Source organism: Zonotrichia albicollis, chromosome 15, assembly GCF_047830755.1.
Source record: "Zonotrichia albicollis isolate bZonAlb1 chromosome 15, bZonAlb1.hap1, whole genome shotgun sequence".
Classification (NCBI taxonomy): Eukaryota; Metazoa; Chordata; class Aves; order Passeriformes; family Passerellidae; genus Zonotrichia; species Zonotrichia albicollis.
This window is the reverse complement of record NC_133833.1, coordinates 7,010,674-7,024,898: the sequence shown is the minus strand read 5'-3', so window position 1 is coordinate 7,024,898 and position 14,225 is coordinate 7,010,674. Positions and strand designations below refer to the sequence as shown.

Genomic DNA, 14,225 nt, shown 5'->3' with positions numbered 1-14,225 from the left:
GTGACAGTGAGGAACGGTGAGGGGAAAGGGAGGCGTCCCACAGTCCTGCTCTGGTGACTGCATCCTCACAGCTCCTGCCGGCTGCCTCCCCAGAGCTCTGATCCTGGTGCTGCTGCAGAAAGAAAGGCCCATTGAGAAGTCTGGCTCCAAATTAGCATTTGAATTCCCTTGTAGCCTGTTGTCAGATGGGCAGGAGGTGGGTGCTAGTCTCGGTTGCTCAGCGCTGATACACAAAGGTGGCTTTAAAAGGTCCTTATTTTTCTGAAGGCAAGAAATGCATTGCTCAGACTGTGGATACTTTCTTCTTTTTAATTTTTTTCTTTCCCTGTCCCATTCTTCTCCGTTTCACCCCTTTCCTGGGTCAGGCTGAGCCACAGATAGACACGTCTGGGTATTGTTAGCCCTGTCTGACCTACTTCTCTCCCTCCCCTCGGCCCCGTGTTATGGATGCTGGTGCTATGGAAACCTGCTTGACATGCCAGTGCCACAAAGCCGGGGCCACCAGCTGCACCCTCCTTTCCTGGCCCCAAGGGAGTTTCCCTCCCAAACAGCTTCCCAAAGAAAGTTAGCAGCCCTGCTTTCCGGGGAAATTCAAGGCTGTTCTCCATCCGTTCCACCCTGGAGGGACTGGGGTGCTCTTCCGTGGGCTTGGGGGCACCGGTGCTGTTCTTCCTCATGACAGAACACAATATCTCGGTCTGGTGCCCGCTTGTAAAGCCCACGCTGCCCGCACCAGACCATATCCGGCACGGGCCAGCACGTCACGGATAGGGAAGTACACGTGGGTGTCCTTGAAGTTTTCAAGATAATAAGCTACAAACTTCTGCACCTTGATCCCAAAGCCTTCCAGGAACCTGGCTGGGATCCTGGGAACGCGGCGGTGGCAGCACCTGCATCCCGGCGGCGCCTGCGGCGGGTGGCAGCGGCTGTGTGCGGGGCAGGGCTCTGCACTTCCACCGTCACAGGCGTGTAACCCGCCCCGCCGGGAACACAGCCTTGTTTACAAGTTCAGCCTCTGTACCTCTTGTGATAAAATAGTTCTCGCTGGTTCTGCGGGTTTCCTTTGCTCTCTGCTGGCCTCCCATCCGGCTGCCTGCTTATCCGGGGAGCCTGTGGCACTATCAGAGCGGATTTGCTTCCAAACACCGCACGCCAACCGCTTTTTCTCCCCGCTACTGGCAATAAACTGGTAGCCGTAAGGGGAGGAAGCAGGAAGGAGCTCTGGACTCCCCAGAGCGCTTTGCTTTATGTCTGTCGTGAGCGTCCTCAGGAGATTCCTGCGAGGCTCCAGGACTGCCCTACCCAATACCTTAAAGCCAGAGCCTGGCCCAGCACGGATCAAACTGGAAGCAGGCAGATCCGTGGATGAGTGTCAGAGGCCGTGGCTGTGCCGGCTGCTCGGTGAGGGCCGCCCTGGGCACCTCTCGGGGTGCAGCCAGCGGGGCGGGGGCACAGGCGGCGGGCCCGGGGCCCTCGGTGGTCGCTGCCCTCGGACACCCCCGGGCCCCGCTGCCCCCGGGTCCGCCCTCGCTCAGCCGCGGGCCGCCAGCGCCCTCTCCCGACGCCGGGGAGAAGCGGCGGGGCCGGGGCGGCCGGAGCGGGCACAAACCCCGGGAGGAACGGGGACACGAATCTCGACGGGAGCGGGGCTGACGGCCTGGGCCTGGCCCCCATGGCGGGGGCAGCGGTGGGACCCTCCCTCCCTCGCTCCCTCCCTCTCAGCGCTGCACCGGAGCCCACGGGATAGCAGCAATGCCGCTGGCGGCTGGATCACCTTTAATCTGGGGCTCACGGGGTGGGTTTCACACCTGAGGGATGCACGGTGACCCGGGGTGGAGATGCAGCCCCCCAGCACACCCTGTGCCAGCCCAGCGGGTCCTCAGCATTTCTGCAGCAGGATCAGGCGGGCACATTGGTGCCATACAGCACCATCACAGCGTGCTGGGCAGCAGCGTCACGAATTGAGTAAATCCCAAAATCATTGACTGAACCATCGATCGGTGTAAAGTGGTTTTCTTTGACTGATGAAGCAGCAGAGCAATGACAGCAGCCCTGGTGGAGGGGAGCATCTTCCCTTCTGCTCAGGGCACCTCAAATGGCCCCTCTGACAGTGGTTTGAAGGACTGATGATGTGCCCGTCAGATATTCTGTGGCAGAACTGGTGGCAGTTCTGCCACATATCTGGTGACAGGACTGGCAGCCACCAAGGCCAGAGCCTGACTGCACCGTGCCAGGATTTTTAATGGTCTTCTGTGCATCCAAGAGGAGAAGCCAGCTACAATCTCACTGCTGAATCATTAATTTCCCTCCTCTGAGTCATCCTGCGGCCCTGTCAAACACAGAGAGGACACAGGCGGGGCTGAGGTGGGCAGTGCAGGTTGATACAGTGGGTTTAGAAACCTGGATGTAGGATAAAAGACAGAGATTGTGTCTACAGAACCAAGGAGCACCCGCTTTGACTAACCCCAGAAAGCAGAGTTTTGATTTGGAGTCAGGACCTGCACGAGCAGCTGGGGCTGGTCCTTCTGCATTAACTCTCTGGGAGGTGACTGGTTATACTGGTAAAAGGGTGAGGACTGGGGAACATCTTCAGGAGACGGTTGGACCTGTTAATGCAAAGGCTAAGTGAAATCTCACTGTGAAATCTGTTCCTCCCTGACCATGCTAAGGCACAACCAGGGTTAAACTATGCTCAGACTTTTCTGAAATGTGTCACCAAAGATGCCAAGAGAAAAAGTTATTGTTTATCTTGCTGTGACACCTGAGGATTTTGGTGAGGACGGGGCCCTGCTACACTGAAAACTTTGCAGAGACAAGTGTTGTGCAGTTACTTTTGTTTGGCTTTAAGCCTTACCCTGCAGCATTTGCCAGTTTCAATGCAGCAGCATGACTCCAAGGCAGGAGAGCTTGAAAGGGAAATCAACTCGATGCTTTGTTGGAGAAGCCAATTTAAAATGCATGGAAGGAAAAGAAACAATGTGAAAAATTAATCATTTCCTCCAAAAAGCCCCTCTCTTTTGTTCTTACAGTCCAGATATGCCTACTGCTGGGAAAAGGAGGGGAGAGCAGTGGGCTTTACCATGTGGTTGGACTGGCATCATGCTCATGCAATTATTTTCACTCTCTGGGTTTGCTGTGAATTCCCCCATGAAGACTCACAGAGCACTGCTGGCATTTCCTGTGGCACAACATGAAGGCACCAGTGGCAAAAAGCATCAGTACTGTGCATACTGGACTCATGAAAATCCAGCTCCTTCTGATGCAGGAGGGACCTGAGCACTGGGTAAACCACTTTTTGTGCTGAGTGGCTCAGTACCCAATCCATGAGCTCAACATCTCCAAAATTCAGCTTCTCCCTCCTCAGAGCTCTCCTCCCATGGCACACAGGGTTGCAGGCTTTGTTGGATTGCATGTCAGGGAAACAAAGGCAGCCACCTTGCACTCACACACTCATGTTTCTGTTCTGTGCTGGCTGCAGACTCACAAAGAGACACCCAGCACAGCAAGTTCAGTGACCTTTTATTTGTGCCTGTTGTCACCGGGCTGAGTTCAAAGTGGCACACGCAGCAGTGGTGATGAGTTTGCTCAGTCTGACTTACAGCAGTGGCTGGTAACCAGCATGAGGGCACCAACAGACTTTTGCACAACATGTGGGTGGCTACTCCAGTTTATCCCTCACCTCTTTTGTTATGTCTCAGTCCACATCTGGTTCCAAACAAATGCCTTTCTTAGGTGTGGGCCTTGGAAAACTGGCATGAATCTGTGTTCTGTGCCTGGGCTGAGGGCAGAGCCACTGGATAATGGGGAACACGTGGCACTTCCCTTTGGCAGCTCACTGGGAAACTCAGACTGAGAAGAGTTTCTTTTATATGTCCTTGTTTGGGGTTGTTGTTTCCGCATCAGACAGGATGGAGCCACCAGATGTGGAGCACTTGGCACACCAAATGCCATGGGGGAAAAACATCTTCTAAACAGCTCAGCAGCTCCTGCCAGTGCTGGACAGTGAGGAAGGAGGTGTTAAAAGCTCGGGTGAGGGTGGATTTCTCATTGAGGGCTGTAGAGCTGTATCCAGTGTGTTAAGGCAGACTGGAGGGAGCAGGACTCGAAGATGAGGACAGTGGTGTACAGTATTCACAGAGAAAGCCCCGATGAAGGGAGGAATGATGAGGAGGACTCCATCTTATCAGAAGGCTAATTAATTACTTTATTATACTATATTACACTATGTTACATTACATCTAAACTGAATCTGCCAAGCACTCAACTGCACACAATTGCAGCATCTCATGACTGTCAGCTGACAGTCCTGACACACACACACACACTTGGCCCTGATAGGCCAAGGAAGCAAAACACCATCACTTTGGGTAATCAGTCTCCATATTGCATTCTACTTTTGCACAAACACAGGCACAGCAAATGAGATAAGAATTGTTTTTCCTTTCTCTGAGGCTCAGAGAATGTGAAAACCAGAAATATTCTTGAGAAGTCGTGCCTTGCTTTTCTCTGTGAGGAGAAATGTGGGTACAGTGCTGAAGCACAGAGGAGTGGGTCATGCTGTGAGAAGCTGGAGGACGTTCAGCCCCACATAGTGAGAGAGGAAGAAATGCAGGATGCCCAGGGCTGACACTGCAATGAGAATCCAGAGAACTCCAGCGCTGAAGTATATCGGGGCGAGTCTGGTGGGAGAGAGGCAGCTGCTGACACCGAGCTTCCCGCCTGGGAACGGCCCCTTCCTCCCTGCAGAGGTGGGTGGAAAGGCAGCCCCTGGCTGTCCCCTGGCCCCTGCATGGGGTCCCAAGCCCAGCTTCCACCTCAAGGGAGCAAACACACACACCCAAAAGGGCTTGGGGCAGCCCCAGCCTTGCTCAGTATCTGTGCTGCTGCCCCAGCCCTGAGTCCATGTTCACATTATGCCTCAGACACAAGGCTGAGTCATGCAGGAGCCCCAGAGACCCCAAGAGTCTTGAGCTTTCCCAAAGAACATTATGTTTCCAAAAACAACCCCCCAGGGGTTACTGTGCAGTCCCCTGAGGGCTGCTGTGTGTGTGAGTGTGTAAGAGTGTGCAAGAGTGTGTGTGAGTGTCTTTACCTTTCTGAGGATGATGCCTTGTATCCCATGAAGTAGCAGTAGCGGGCATAGAGATAGAGCAGACCCAAGGCTGCAGCCAGACCTGTGTTTAGGAGAGATCACAGTGACATCTCCAAAGGCTTTTCAGAGCTACTTGGAACCAAGGAGTTAGCCCAAATTGAAGGAATAGAGACTCTGTGTCGTCTGGCTGTTCCCTCCCATCAGAGACAAAATTACTGCTTAATTTGTTGTTCAGAAGTTGAGCGGGACCTGAGGACAGAGGCAGCACACAGGGGAACAGATCCAGTGGCAAGCCAGGTACTGGGATATTCTCACCTTGATGGAAGAAGAGTCCAGCCTGCCACAGAAGTGCCAGGAAGATGGGAAAATACTCAGAGGAGTTCACCCTGGCAGGAAAGAGAAAGGTCATAAACTAGGGAAAGGAAGGAAGCTCTTCCTCTTTTGCTTCCCCTAGCAGTTTCCAGACACTGGAGGCTTTTGCTTTTTAGGACTAGTGTTGTCATAAAAAGCCTCCAGACTCCAGTTCCCATCCCAGCTTTATTCACAGAAATTAAACAATGGAAAGAAGGTCTCCAGGTTACAAGAAATAAAGTAAAAGATTCCCAGGTCAGACTGTGCACAGAAAGGCTCCATGAACCCTTCCCATTGCTGCTTCCCAAGTGCTGCAGCTCAAACCCTGCTGTCCATGCCCCAAAGCTCCAGGCTGTAGGGAAGGTCTGTCCCTCAAGTACACAAGGCCAGAACATCCTGGGCTTTGTGCAGGAGTTGGAGGAAGCACATAACCCTTGGGATTGTTTGTATGCCATGCCCTCTCCTCCCAAAGGCACAGTAGCACCAAAAGATGCTGGATGAAGCTGAGTCTAGGCTAGTGAAGGAGCAAAGAAGGGGATGGCTGAGGGGATCCAACTCAAGCTACTCAGTTGATTTTTTCCCAGTGGTCAGCTACAACAATATGAAAGCTCCTCCCTCCCCACTGCAGCCCTAGCACAGAAATCACAGCAGAGATGCTGGGTTATCCTCATCCAAGCACCAGCTAAGATCTCTCTGGGAACTTGTCCTTCCCAGTGGGTGAGTGTCAGAGCAGGGCTGAAGCTGCCTGAGGTTTGGATAAAACCAGTCTAAGTCTCAGGCACCAAGGGTTATGTCTTTATGAGCCCTTCACTGTACAGCAGAGATTCCTGTGTGGTTTCTATCAGCAGTGGCTGGTTTAGGACTCAAGAGCCAACCCAATTCTGATGCTGATTCTTCAACACATTGCTTAACCTGGTAAGGGAGGTAATTGCTTAATTACAGTTCCAGGAAAAGAATAGCAAAGCAGGGGAAAGGCAGTGCCATTACGTGAGATCTGACAAACATCAAGTAAGAGGAGTTTCTTACTGTGCTCGAAAGATCCTTTCAAATTCAGGAGGGCCTGAGATCTTTGGAGGTGAAATGCCAAACAATCTCCTAGCATAGATCACCTGGAGGAAGAAGTAGGCTGCAGCAAAAGAGAGAAAAGTAGCAGTGGTCAGTCCTGGGCATGGTCAGTCCTATGGCTGGGCATGCTGGAGTCAGGAGCTGGCCAGAGGCTGAGGAAAAAGATCTGCAGTCTCCTCCTAACCCCACACCTCCAGACAGCAGAGAAAGTTAGAATAAAATCCCAGGTACCTTTTAGACAAGGAAAAGGAATGACCCAGAGCAATAGTGAAGCAAGTAATGTACTACCAGTGTTATCTGCTTTCTTGTATAACCAGCAGATGGTAAAATTATTACACAGTTCAGATGCACTTTATTACCAACAATTTCAAGGCTTTTTCATTCTTTTAATTTTTCCTGTTCTAAATTCTGATATCTGTGTAGGGATGGAACTGATGCCACAGATAAGCCAGCCAGATACTGAATTAAATTGGCATGCAATGTGGACCCGTGGCTGGGAGATGTTCCATGTGGCCACCACAGCCCATACTTCCACCTTTTCATGCAGCAGAGCTTTTTGTATGCTCACATCTACATGCACTTCAGGAGCTGCTGCAAGCCCAAAGAGGTAAATTCTACATGTTTGCAGAGGGAAAGTTCTACCAAAAAGATTCTGAATGGAGGGGGTAGGTCAGTTCAGAGAAAGGGCTTCTGCACTCATTTGATTGAATGCTCTCCAGAACCCAAACAAGATATCAGTTCCCTGCCTGAAAAGCAGTGAAGTGCCAGTGCAACAGGAGACATTAAATACAAAAGCAAAAGAAAATCAGTGGAGTTACAGTAGATTGATCCAGCCAGCACTTGAACACACACATCCAATGGTCCCTACCTTGCTCCAGGACTCCCAGGACTGTCACGGCAGCCAGCCAATGAATCTGATCCAACATACTGACTTCTCCAGAACCTAGAAAATCTTATTTCTTGGTCAGAAGTTCCCCTGGCCAGGTTCAGTCCTTGCTGATGTGGCAGTTTGCAATGGTATCTGGCAGCCTGTGTTTGTTCTAACTGAACAAAGCAAAGATTTAGTCGGTGGTATTGACACTCAGAGCAGCCTGGTGCCCGTTATCACACCCTATGGAAATGGAAATCAGTGGAGACAGGTTTAATGGAGTATTTCCTTTCCTGCCCCACCCTCTTCCAGGAACAGAGTTAAGAGGAAGTGGAAAAGCCAGTAGACTGACAAATGTGAGAGATAAGGGAACTGGAGCTGAATGGATGGACAAAAGTCTATAGCCCACTAATCCACTCCCCCCAGGGCATCTGCTTTAGGCCAGGGCACATCCCCTCTGCTGATGTTGCAGGAGAAACCAAAGCTCTGCTTGGGCTGTTGTGTAACACCAGATCACAGGCAGCATTCCAAGGTACATATCCCTGTGTACGTAACCCTACCTAGGCTCTGGTAGCATGTGCTGGGCACAGTGAATGACTTATGGCCACAACACTGAGACCCTCCATGAAAAACACTCTGAGAGGGTAAGAGAGGATGTGATAAAGTATTAAAGCTCTCCAGAGCTGTCCTACACACTGATATTTTATCTGGGGATGGGTCCTGCAGAATGACAGGACACCAAGGGGGTTTCAGAGGCAGCTCTTATCCCAGAAAGGCTGGGAGATGTGCATTTAAGGCTTCTGATCAATCCTCAGTGCAATCAATTCTCACCACAAACACCAGAGTGAGCTCTTTGTGGGGAAAAACGTACAGAATTCATCAGGACATAGCAAAAAGAAAATTACATTTTCACCTGTCAGAAGAGACCCATTTGTCTAGTTCCCATCTAACAGCACAATAGCTGGCACAGACAGGATCTGCTGGGACCACCAGCTTTGTTTCCTGCCTCTCTCTTCATTCAATGAATTCTCCCATCAGACCAGGGCAAAAGGAAAGCAGGTTAAGACAAAGTGATCGTTGAACACCACTGTTATAGAAAGTTATATTAAAGCAGCTTACAGAAATTACATTGTACACCTGATGTCTTTGATAGGCTTTCTAAGAAGCAATATGCTGGTTCTGGTTTTCTGCCTCTCTATAAGCTATAAAGGCACCCAAAATGGCTATAACAATGTCCCAGCTTGGTGTTTTTCAAAATATCAAATACACACCCCATTGTTTTTCAAACACCAGCTCTAAGACTAATTTCTTTATTTCAGAACTGAACCTTTTTCATTGCAGTGACTGTTTAGAAATATGAGGAACATTTTGTCTATTTAGTTGTCAAAGAAATTAGGAGCTCCACTGTGTCCCCTCAAGAAGGGCAGAGGTCTTGCAGTGTTTAATGATGTTTGATTTCCCTTTGCTCCTGTCTGATAACAGCCTGCTAGTTACAGAAAATAAAGAAAACAACTGAGCAGAAAGGATTTGAGCTTACACCTCCATCAGATGACAGTGCACTGTGAGCTGTATCAACAGTGTCAAATGTGTGCCATGGAATCTGGGCCAGGAGGAGCTGCACTGGCTGCCACAGAGCATTCCTGCTCTCCAGATCATCACTAAACACAAAATACTTCTAGCATCATTTTCTGTCATCATCTAGCATGATCTAAATATAATAAAGGCCAACAGAAACATGAATGAATAAACAAGCACAGATGTCTCCCCCCTCCTCCTCCCTCCTCCATAAGCATAATTTTTCAAGCTGTTTTTAAATTTCTGAAGAGCACAACCTTTTTTTGTCCCTGTTTGTCACCATCACAACTCCCTTTATTTTCCATTCTCTCTCAGTGCTTACCAGGAACAGGCACAAGTACCCCAGTCCCAGACCCAAATGCTCTGGGTGACAGACTTGTCACGGGTGACAGCCTCTGCACCCATGGACCACAGCATATTGTGATACCTCATCCTCCAAGGTGACACAGATGAGTTCCCTTCTAGGCAAAGACAAGTCCTGCAGTCCCAGGTGCACCTCAGGGGGGATTTGCTGAGCAGGAGCTACTGAAATGCTGCACCCCTCTCCCACTCCCTGGCTCTGCACTCCAGGGTATGCTGTGTTAATGTGGCCCCAGTCAGAGGGCACAGACCAAAGTCCTCACACCTCCCAGTGAGTCAGCACTGCAGGTGTTTCTCTGTGCCCATGCTTGCTTTTGCCACCTCTTCCTGCAGCCAATAATCCTTTCTGCCTCCTAATTTTCACTGTGGGGATACACTCTTAGCTGGACTGCAACACCAGTAGGGATTAAAATTAATCTTGGGAAGAAAAATGATCAACACAATGCCTTGGAGGAGTTTTTAAGCATCCATAGGGTTTACAGCACCTATTACTTGCCCAGAGCAGCAGGGCAAGGAGAAGCCAGCAGTGCTGAATCCAGCACTGTTACATGCAGTAACATCCCCTGGAAATTTCAGGAGTGTACAGCAGCTCAAGAGCTTTCTGTCAGTGGAACGGAGAACATTTTGCAGATGAGCAACTTACCCCTCAGCTGTGAAGCATGGAGGTGCCTCGTTCTTCCAATCCTATTGCACAAATATGGAAATATTTTCTAATGCAGGTCGTCCTTGTGCTTCCTTTCCTTCCAAATCCTTTTGCAGCCACTATGTACATCCAAACCCATGACTGTGGGACTGCTTGTGAGAACAGTTACTGTCTTTGTAACAACCACAAAGAAAAAAGAGGGGAGGGTTCGTTCAAAAGAATTTTTTGTCACAGAGAAGAAAGAATTTTTCTAGTTCGAGAGAAAGAAAGACAGTTCAGCCCCGAGCAACTCAGTCTGTTCCACTACAACTGCTCAGGGTGGGGTGGTGGGGCTGGTGATACACCCTCCGGACCTCCCATTCCCATGGAGGCTGCTCTTAAACTCAGACTGACATGTGTTGAGATTTTCCTGGTATTCTTGGATTTTCCATCTGTGTAAGGAAGGACATGCTAAAAATACGGCAAGAGAAAAAAGAATTCAGTCTTTTACCCGTTATGGAGGCAAAACTGGCCATGTGTCCCCAGGATGTGGGGACAGCTGCAGACAATTTCTGCTCTGTGATTCCCAACAGGACTCAGAGCAAGGCATAAGCTGGATCAGATCTTTTGAGCACATTGAAATGTGTTCTGGGATCTGCATCTTGAAAAAACCATAAGAACTTTGCATGACCAGAATTACCATGTCTTCCTAAAATTAGCACCTATCCAGAGGGTCCTCCTTTCACAAGGTAAAAGAGCAGGTGGTTGGATTTATCAGCAACATCCAGATTGGCATTGTACAACTCATCTCTTGGAGTACAAACCGTGTATATTGGAGATGTGCCTTAGCCTGTTCATCCAGACCGATTTCAGACCATATTCCTGGCATTTATATATCTATGGCAGATCAAAGAGTCACATAAATGTTCACAAATATTTAATTATAGCAAAATTTCTAGGGGCCAAACCAATCTCTGGGCTGCTTGAATGCTTCTGCATGGAGCAGGACCACAGCCAAGTACCTATTGACAGCACTTCTCATCTCAGTAAAGGTGAAGGGCTTCACTTTAGAGATCAAACAGGGAAAACATAAAAAGTAATTTTCTAGAAAGCAAGATGGAAAGCTGAGTCTTTGGAAAACCACATAAATGATTATATATACTAATTTATTTAGGGATAGTTTGGAGAATTTTTTTAAAGCTTTCTTCTAATGGAGTTTAGTGAGCTTTATCCATATGCACATTAAGTCTGACTGGAGGGCACATCAGTATAAAAACAATGCCAAAACTCTCCCCTTAATTCATCATCCAAAGGCACTGGTACATGCAAATGAATTATACCCCTTCATTTACGATAAACAACTGTTAAAAGTATTAATTAAATGTCTCTCTTGCCCTGCCTTGTCTTGTGTTATTGTCACGCAAGGAAAGCCTTTTCCATGTGTTTTGCCAATTTTCCTACCTCCTGTTCAACAGAAAGTCTGGAATAGTTAATAAACAAAAAGGAACAATGCCAGAAAGTGGCTGGCTTGAAGAATAAATCTCTTGAGTGATAAGTGCATATGTCAGGGAGGGGGAGGATTTCCCTTCGCAGAGGGACAAACAAGCCTTTCAAACATCTTTGGAAGCTCTTACGTCAACATACACTTAGTATTATCCTATAATGATGTGGGGGAAAAATTGCAAGGATACAGGGTACATCAGAATACATCAAAGGCTGAAGAGTGGTCATGAAGTGCAGCTTTGCTTTTCCTAAATTACAGAGGTGAAGAAATAGAGCTGTTCAGCATTTCTATCTTGTTTAGACCAGCACACCCAGATGCTGGCTGGCCCTAGCTGGTTATGAGATAAAGCTGGGCAAGGCATTGGAGAGGGGCAGAGTGAGGACAGCTCTAAGGAGACATCTTCCAGGGGAAAGGCTGGAATCTGTAATAGGTCTCATGCAAAAAAGAGATCCTTGGCTTGTAAGAAACAGGGAAAGTCAGGGAATTCACCTGAAGTGGGGAGGTGTTGCTGTGCAAAGTCATATCTTCAGAGATGGGGCAATCAGGAAGGCACTGGTCCCTCTGCCAAAGTTCTGTCCCACATGGGGTTGAGGGAAAGGAGATGGTTTGGGGGGAGGTCTGCCATAGTCCTCACTGGATGATGCTTCTTCTCTCCTTGCTTAGTGCAGTGGGACTGTGCCCAAACCTGAGTCCTGCTGAAGGTCCTGCCCTGTGTCACCCTGTCCATAACCCTGGGGCACAGCCAGCCAGACAGAGTGGGACCACAGAGTGTCTGGTGACCACAGAGGCCCATGGACAAACTTGTGCAAGAGCAGAAGGCACTGAGGGCAGGAAACTGACTGATGTTTCTGTAGAGCTCCACTGATGTCAGCAGTGTCCAAAAGTTTTGAAATATATTTTCAGAATGAATCAAAGGCAAACTCTGTGGATGAGAGCAGACCATTGTTTGGTGTGTTCTTTGAACTCATTCACCCTCATGACCCCAGAAGATGCTCCAAGTGATGTGCTGGGCAGGGAATGGAGCCCAGGTAGGGGGTGGGCACCCCCAGTGAGGGGCACACACACCCTGCTGCAGCTGGCAGGCTGCAAGTGCTCTGGAAGCAGAGTGAAGAGGCTGCCTGGGTCACATTGCACTGAGCACAGAGGAACACAAACAGGCTCTGTTTCTTCTCCCATCTCCAAAGCAGAAATTAAACAGAGCCAGCCTCCACATCTCCCGCTGGCTCAAGACCAGGGAGACAGCAGCAACTACAGATCATGGGAGCAAGATCTGAGTGTGGGAGAGGCGGGTTTTTAATTACTGGCCATCATTTCTTGTGGCCTTTCTGCCACATCCACCTATCTGCTCCATACTGCTCAGGACTGGCATGCTGCCTAACCTGACATGTCCTGATGGTGGCCACTCCTGTTAGAAGAATTCTCAGTGCCCAGTCAGTGCTTGATGCCTCCTGGCTATGCCAGCTTCAGTCTGCAGGACAGCATCCGTTCCCTGCCTCCCAGGCTGCAGGATTGGAGCAGCCTTTACCCAGGGCCTGGGGGGCAAAGCAGGTTCAGCACAGCACTCAGGAGCCTGGGCTGTGCCATTTGAAAGCCCTGCTGTGAACGTTGGTATTCACTGTTTTACATCACAATTTCGTGCTTTTGTTTAGCACTTGCTGAGATCCAAAATGAATCCAGTCTGTTGGTACAGCACTTATCAGGGACCAATGTTTAAGTTATTACTAAAGCAAACAGAAAAATCTCCACCTATAATTTCCAAAGGTTCAATATTTACAATAGATTAACACAGTCAGCTACTATGTGAAGAACACGTCTTTTACTCCTGAGAAAATTTGTTAAAATCACTCCCAAAGTCCTCAAATGATCAACAATTTCAGAATTTATAATTTATCATACCAGTGATCTTCTTCATCCTTGATACAGGGTTTCCTAACCAGACTAATACAGGTAGATTTTTTATTATGTATATTTTTATTACATATAGATTTTTGTGGTTTTTATATATATATACAACAAATAGATGAAGAGCTCAAAAGCAGACCCTGGCTCGTAATCGGTTAAAAAAAGTTACTAAACAACTAGAAACAAATTTAATGTCAAATTTAATTTGGGGATTTTTGAGTTTGCCTGATTTACATCTGTATATTTATAAAGGGAGAAGGATGTCTGATTCTTTTTGCTGCCTGGTAAAAAGGCACCAGAAAACATCCTCTAACAAAAGTCTGTCTAGGACTGCAGAAAGCTCACAGCTCAGACTGCTTTTACCTTGGATGGGGCTTGTCTGGCAAAACAAAAGGAAAGGCCCTCGTCACTGAATTGATGGACAGATTAAAAATGTACCAATTCCCAAGACAAAATCTTAGATTAAAATAACCCAAAATAGTTAAGAGATTGTTGAGCTTTTACAAAGTCAGTGACTGATTCCAGTTCCATATATATGCACTTGCAAAAAGGAGAGTCCAATGGGGGAGACATATAGAATCAATGAAAGAAATGAACTGGAAATGTAAAATCAAAAGAATTAACTTATTTAATATGCAACCAATAGTTATAACCCACAGTTTCTACAAAGTCAAATGAGGGGCAGCTCAGCTCAGCCTCTTCATCTTGGGGGACTTAGCTCACCATGAAAGAATTCAAGCTCTTACAAAGCCCAGTGTCTTGATGGAAAACTAAAGCACCATATTCTTGACTTTGGAATTTGTGTTTGAGAATACCAACATTCCCTAAGGCGCAGATGATATTTTTATTAATCTTAATCAGATCTCTCTCTCTTCATTCCTCCTCA

At 48.2% G+C, this 14,225-nt stretch overlaps 1 protein-coding gene across 7 annotated transcripts; it reads right to left on the bottom strand.

Moving 5' to 3' along the window:
• Positions 1-4,165: 4,165 nt before the first annotated feature.
• On the bottom strand, positions 4,166-10,261 carry LOC102071342 (leukotriene C4 synthase). 7 transcript variants are annotated; one of them, XM_074552161.1, is made up of 7 exons: positions 9,379-9,551; positions 8,282-8,404; positions 7,377-7,552; positions 6,470-6,569; positions 5,408-5,478; positions 5,093-5,174; positions 4,166-4,679 (listed from the first exon to the last, which is right to left on the bottom strand). In XM_074552161.1, exons 3-7 carry the CDS (start codon positions 7,432-7,434, stop codon positions 4,553-4,555), a joined length of 438 nt encoding a protein of 145 aa, XP_074408262.1. In that variant the 5' UTR covers positions 7,435-7,552; positions 8,282-8,404; positions 9,379-9,551; the 3' UTR covers positions 4,166-4,552. The 7 variants fall into 7 exon arrangements, with proteins under 7 accessions (XP_074408262.1, XP_005483699.1, XP_026647138.1 ...); XM_005483642.2 differs by lacking the exons at positions 8,282-8,404; positions 9,379-9,551 and adding an exon at positions 9,955-10,261; XM_026791337.2 differs by lacking the exons at positions 8,282-8,404; positions 9,379-9,551 and adding an exon at positions 9,955-10,261 and having other exon boundaries at positions 7,377-7,548.
• Positions 10,262-14,225: the final 3,964 nt, after the last annotated feature.

Excerpts from the sequence above, each read along its gene's own strand:
- LOC102071342 (XM_005483642.2), bottom strand. The coding sequence starts at position 7,434 with ATGTTGGATCAGATTCATTGGCTGGCTGCCGTGACAGTCCTGGGAGTC. Across the intron at positions 6,570-7,376 it reads CCTGGGAGTCCTGGAGCAAG|CCTACTTCTTCCTCCAGGTG; the intron begins GTAGGGACCATT and ends CTTTTGCTGCAG. Across the intron at positions 4,680-5,092 it reads AAGGCATCATCCTCAGAAAG|ACTCGCCCCGATATACTTCA; the intron begins GTAAAGACACTC and ends CTCTCCCACCAG.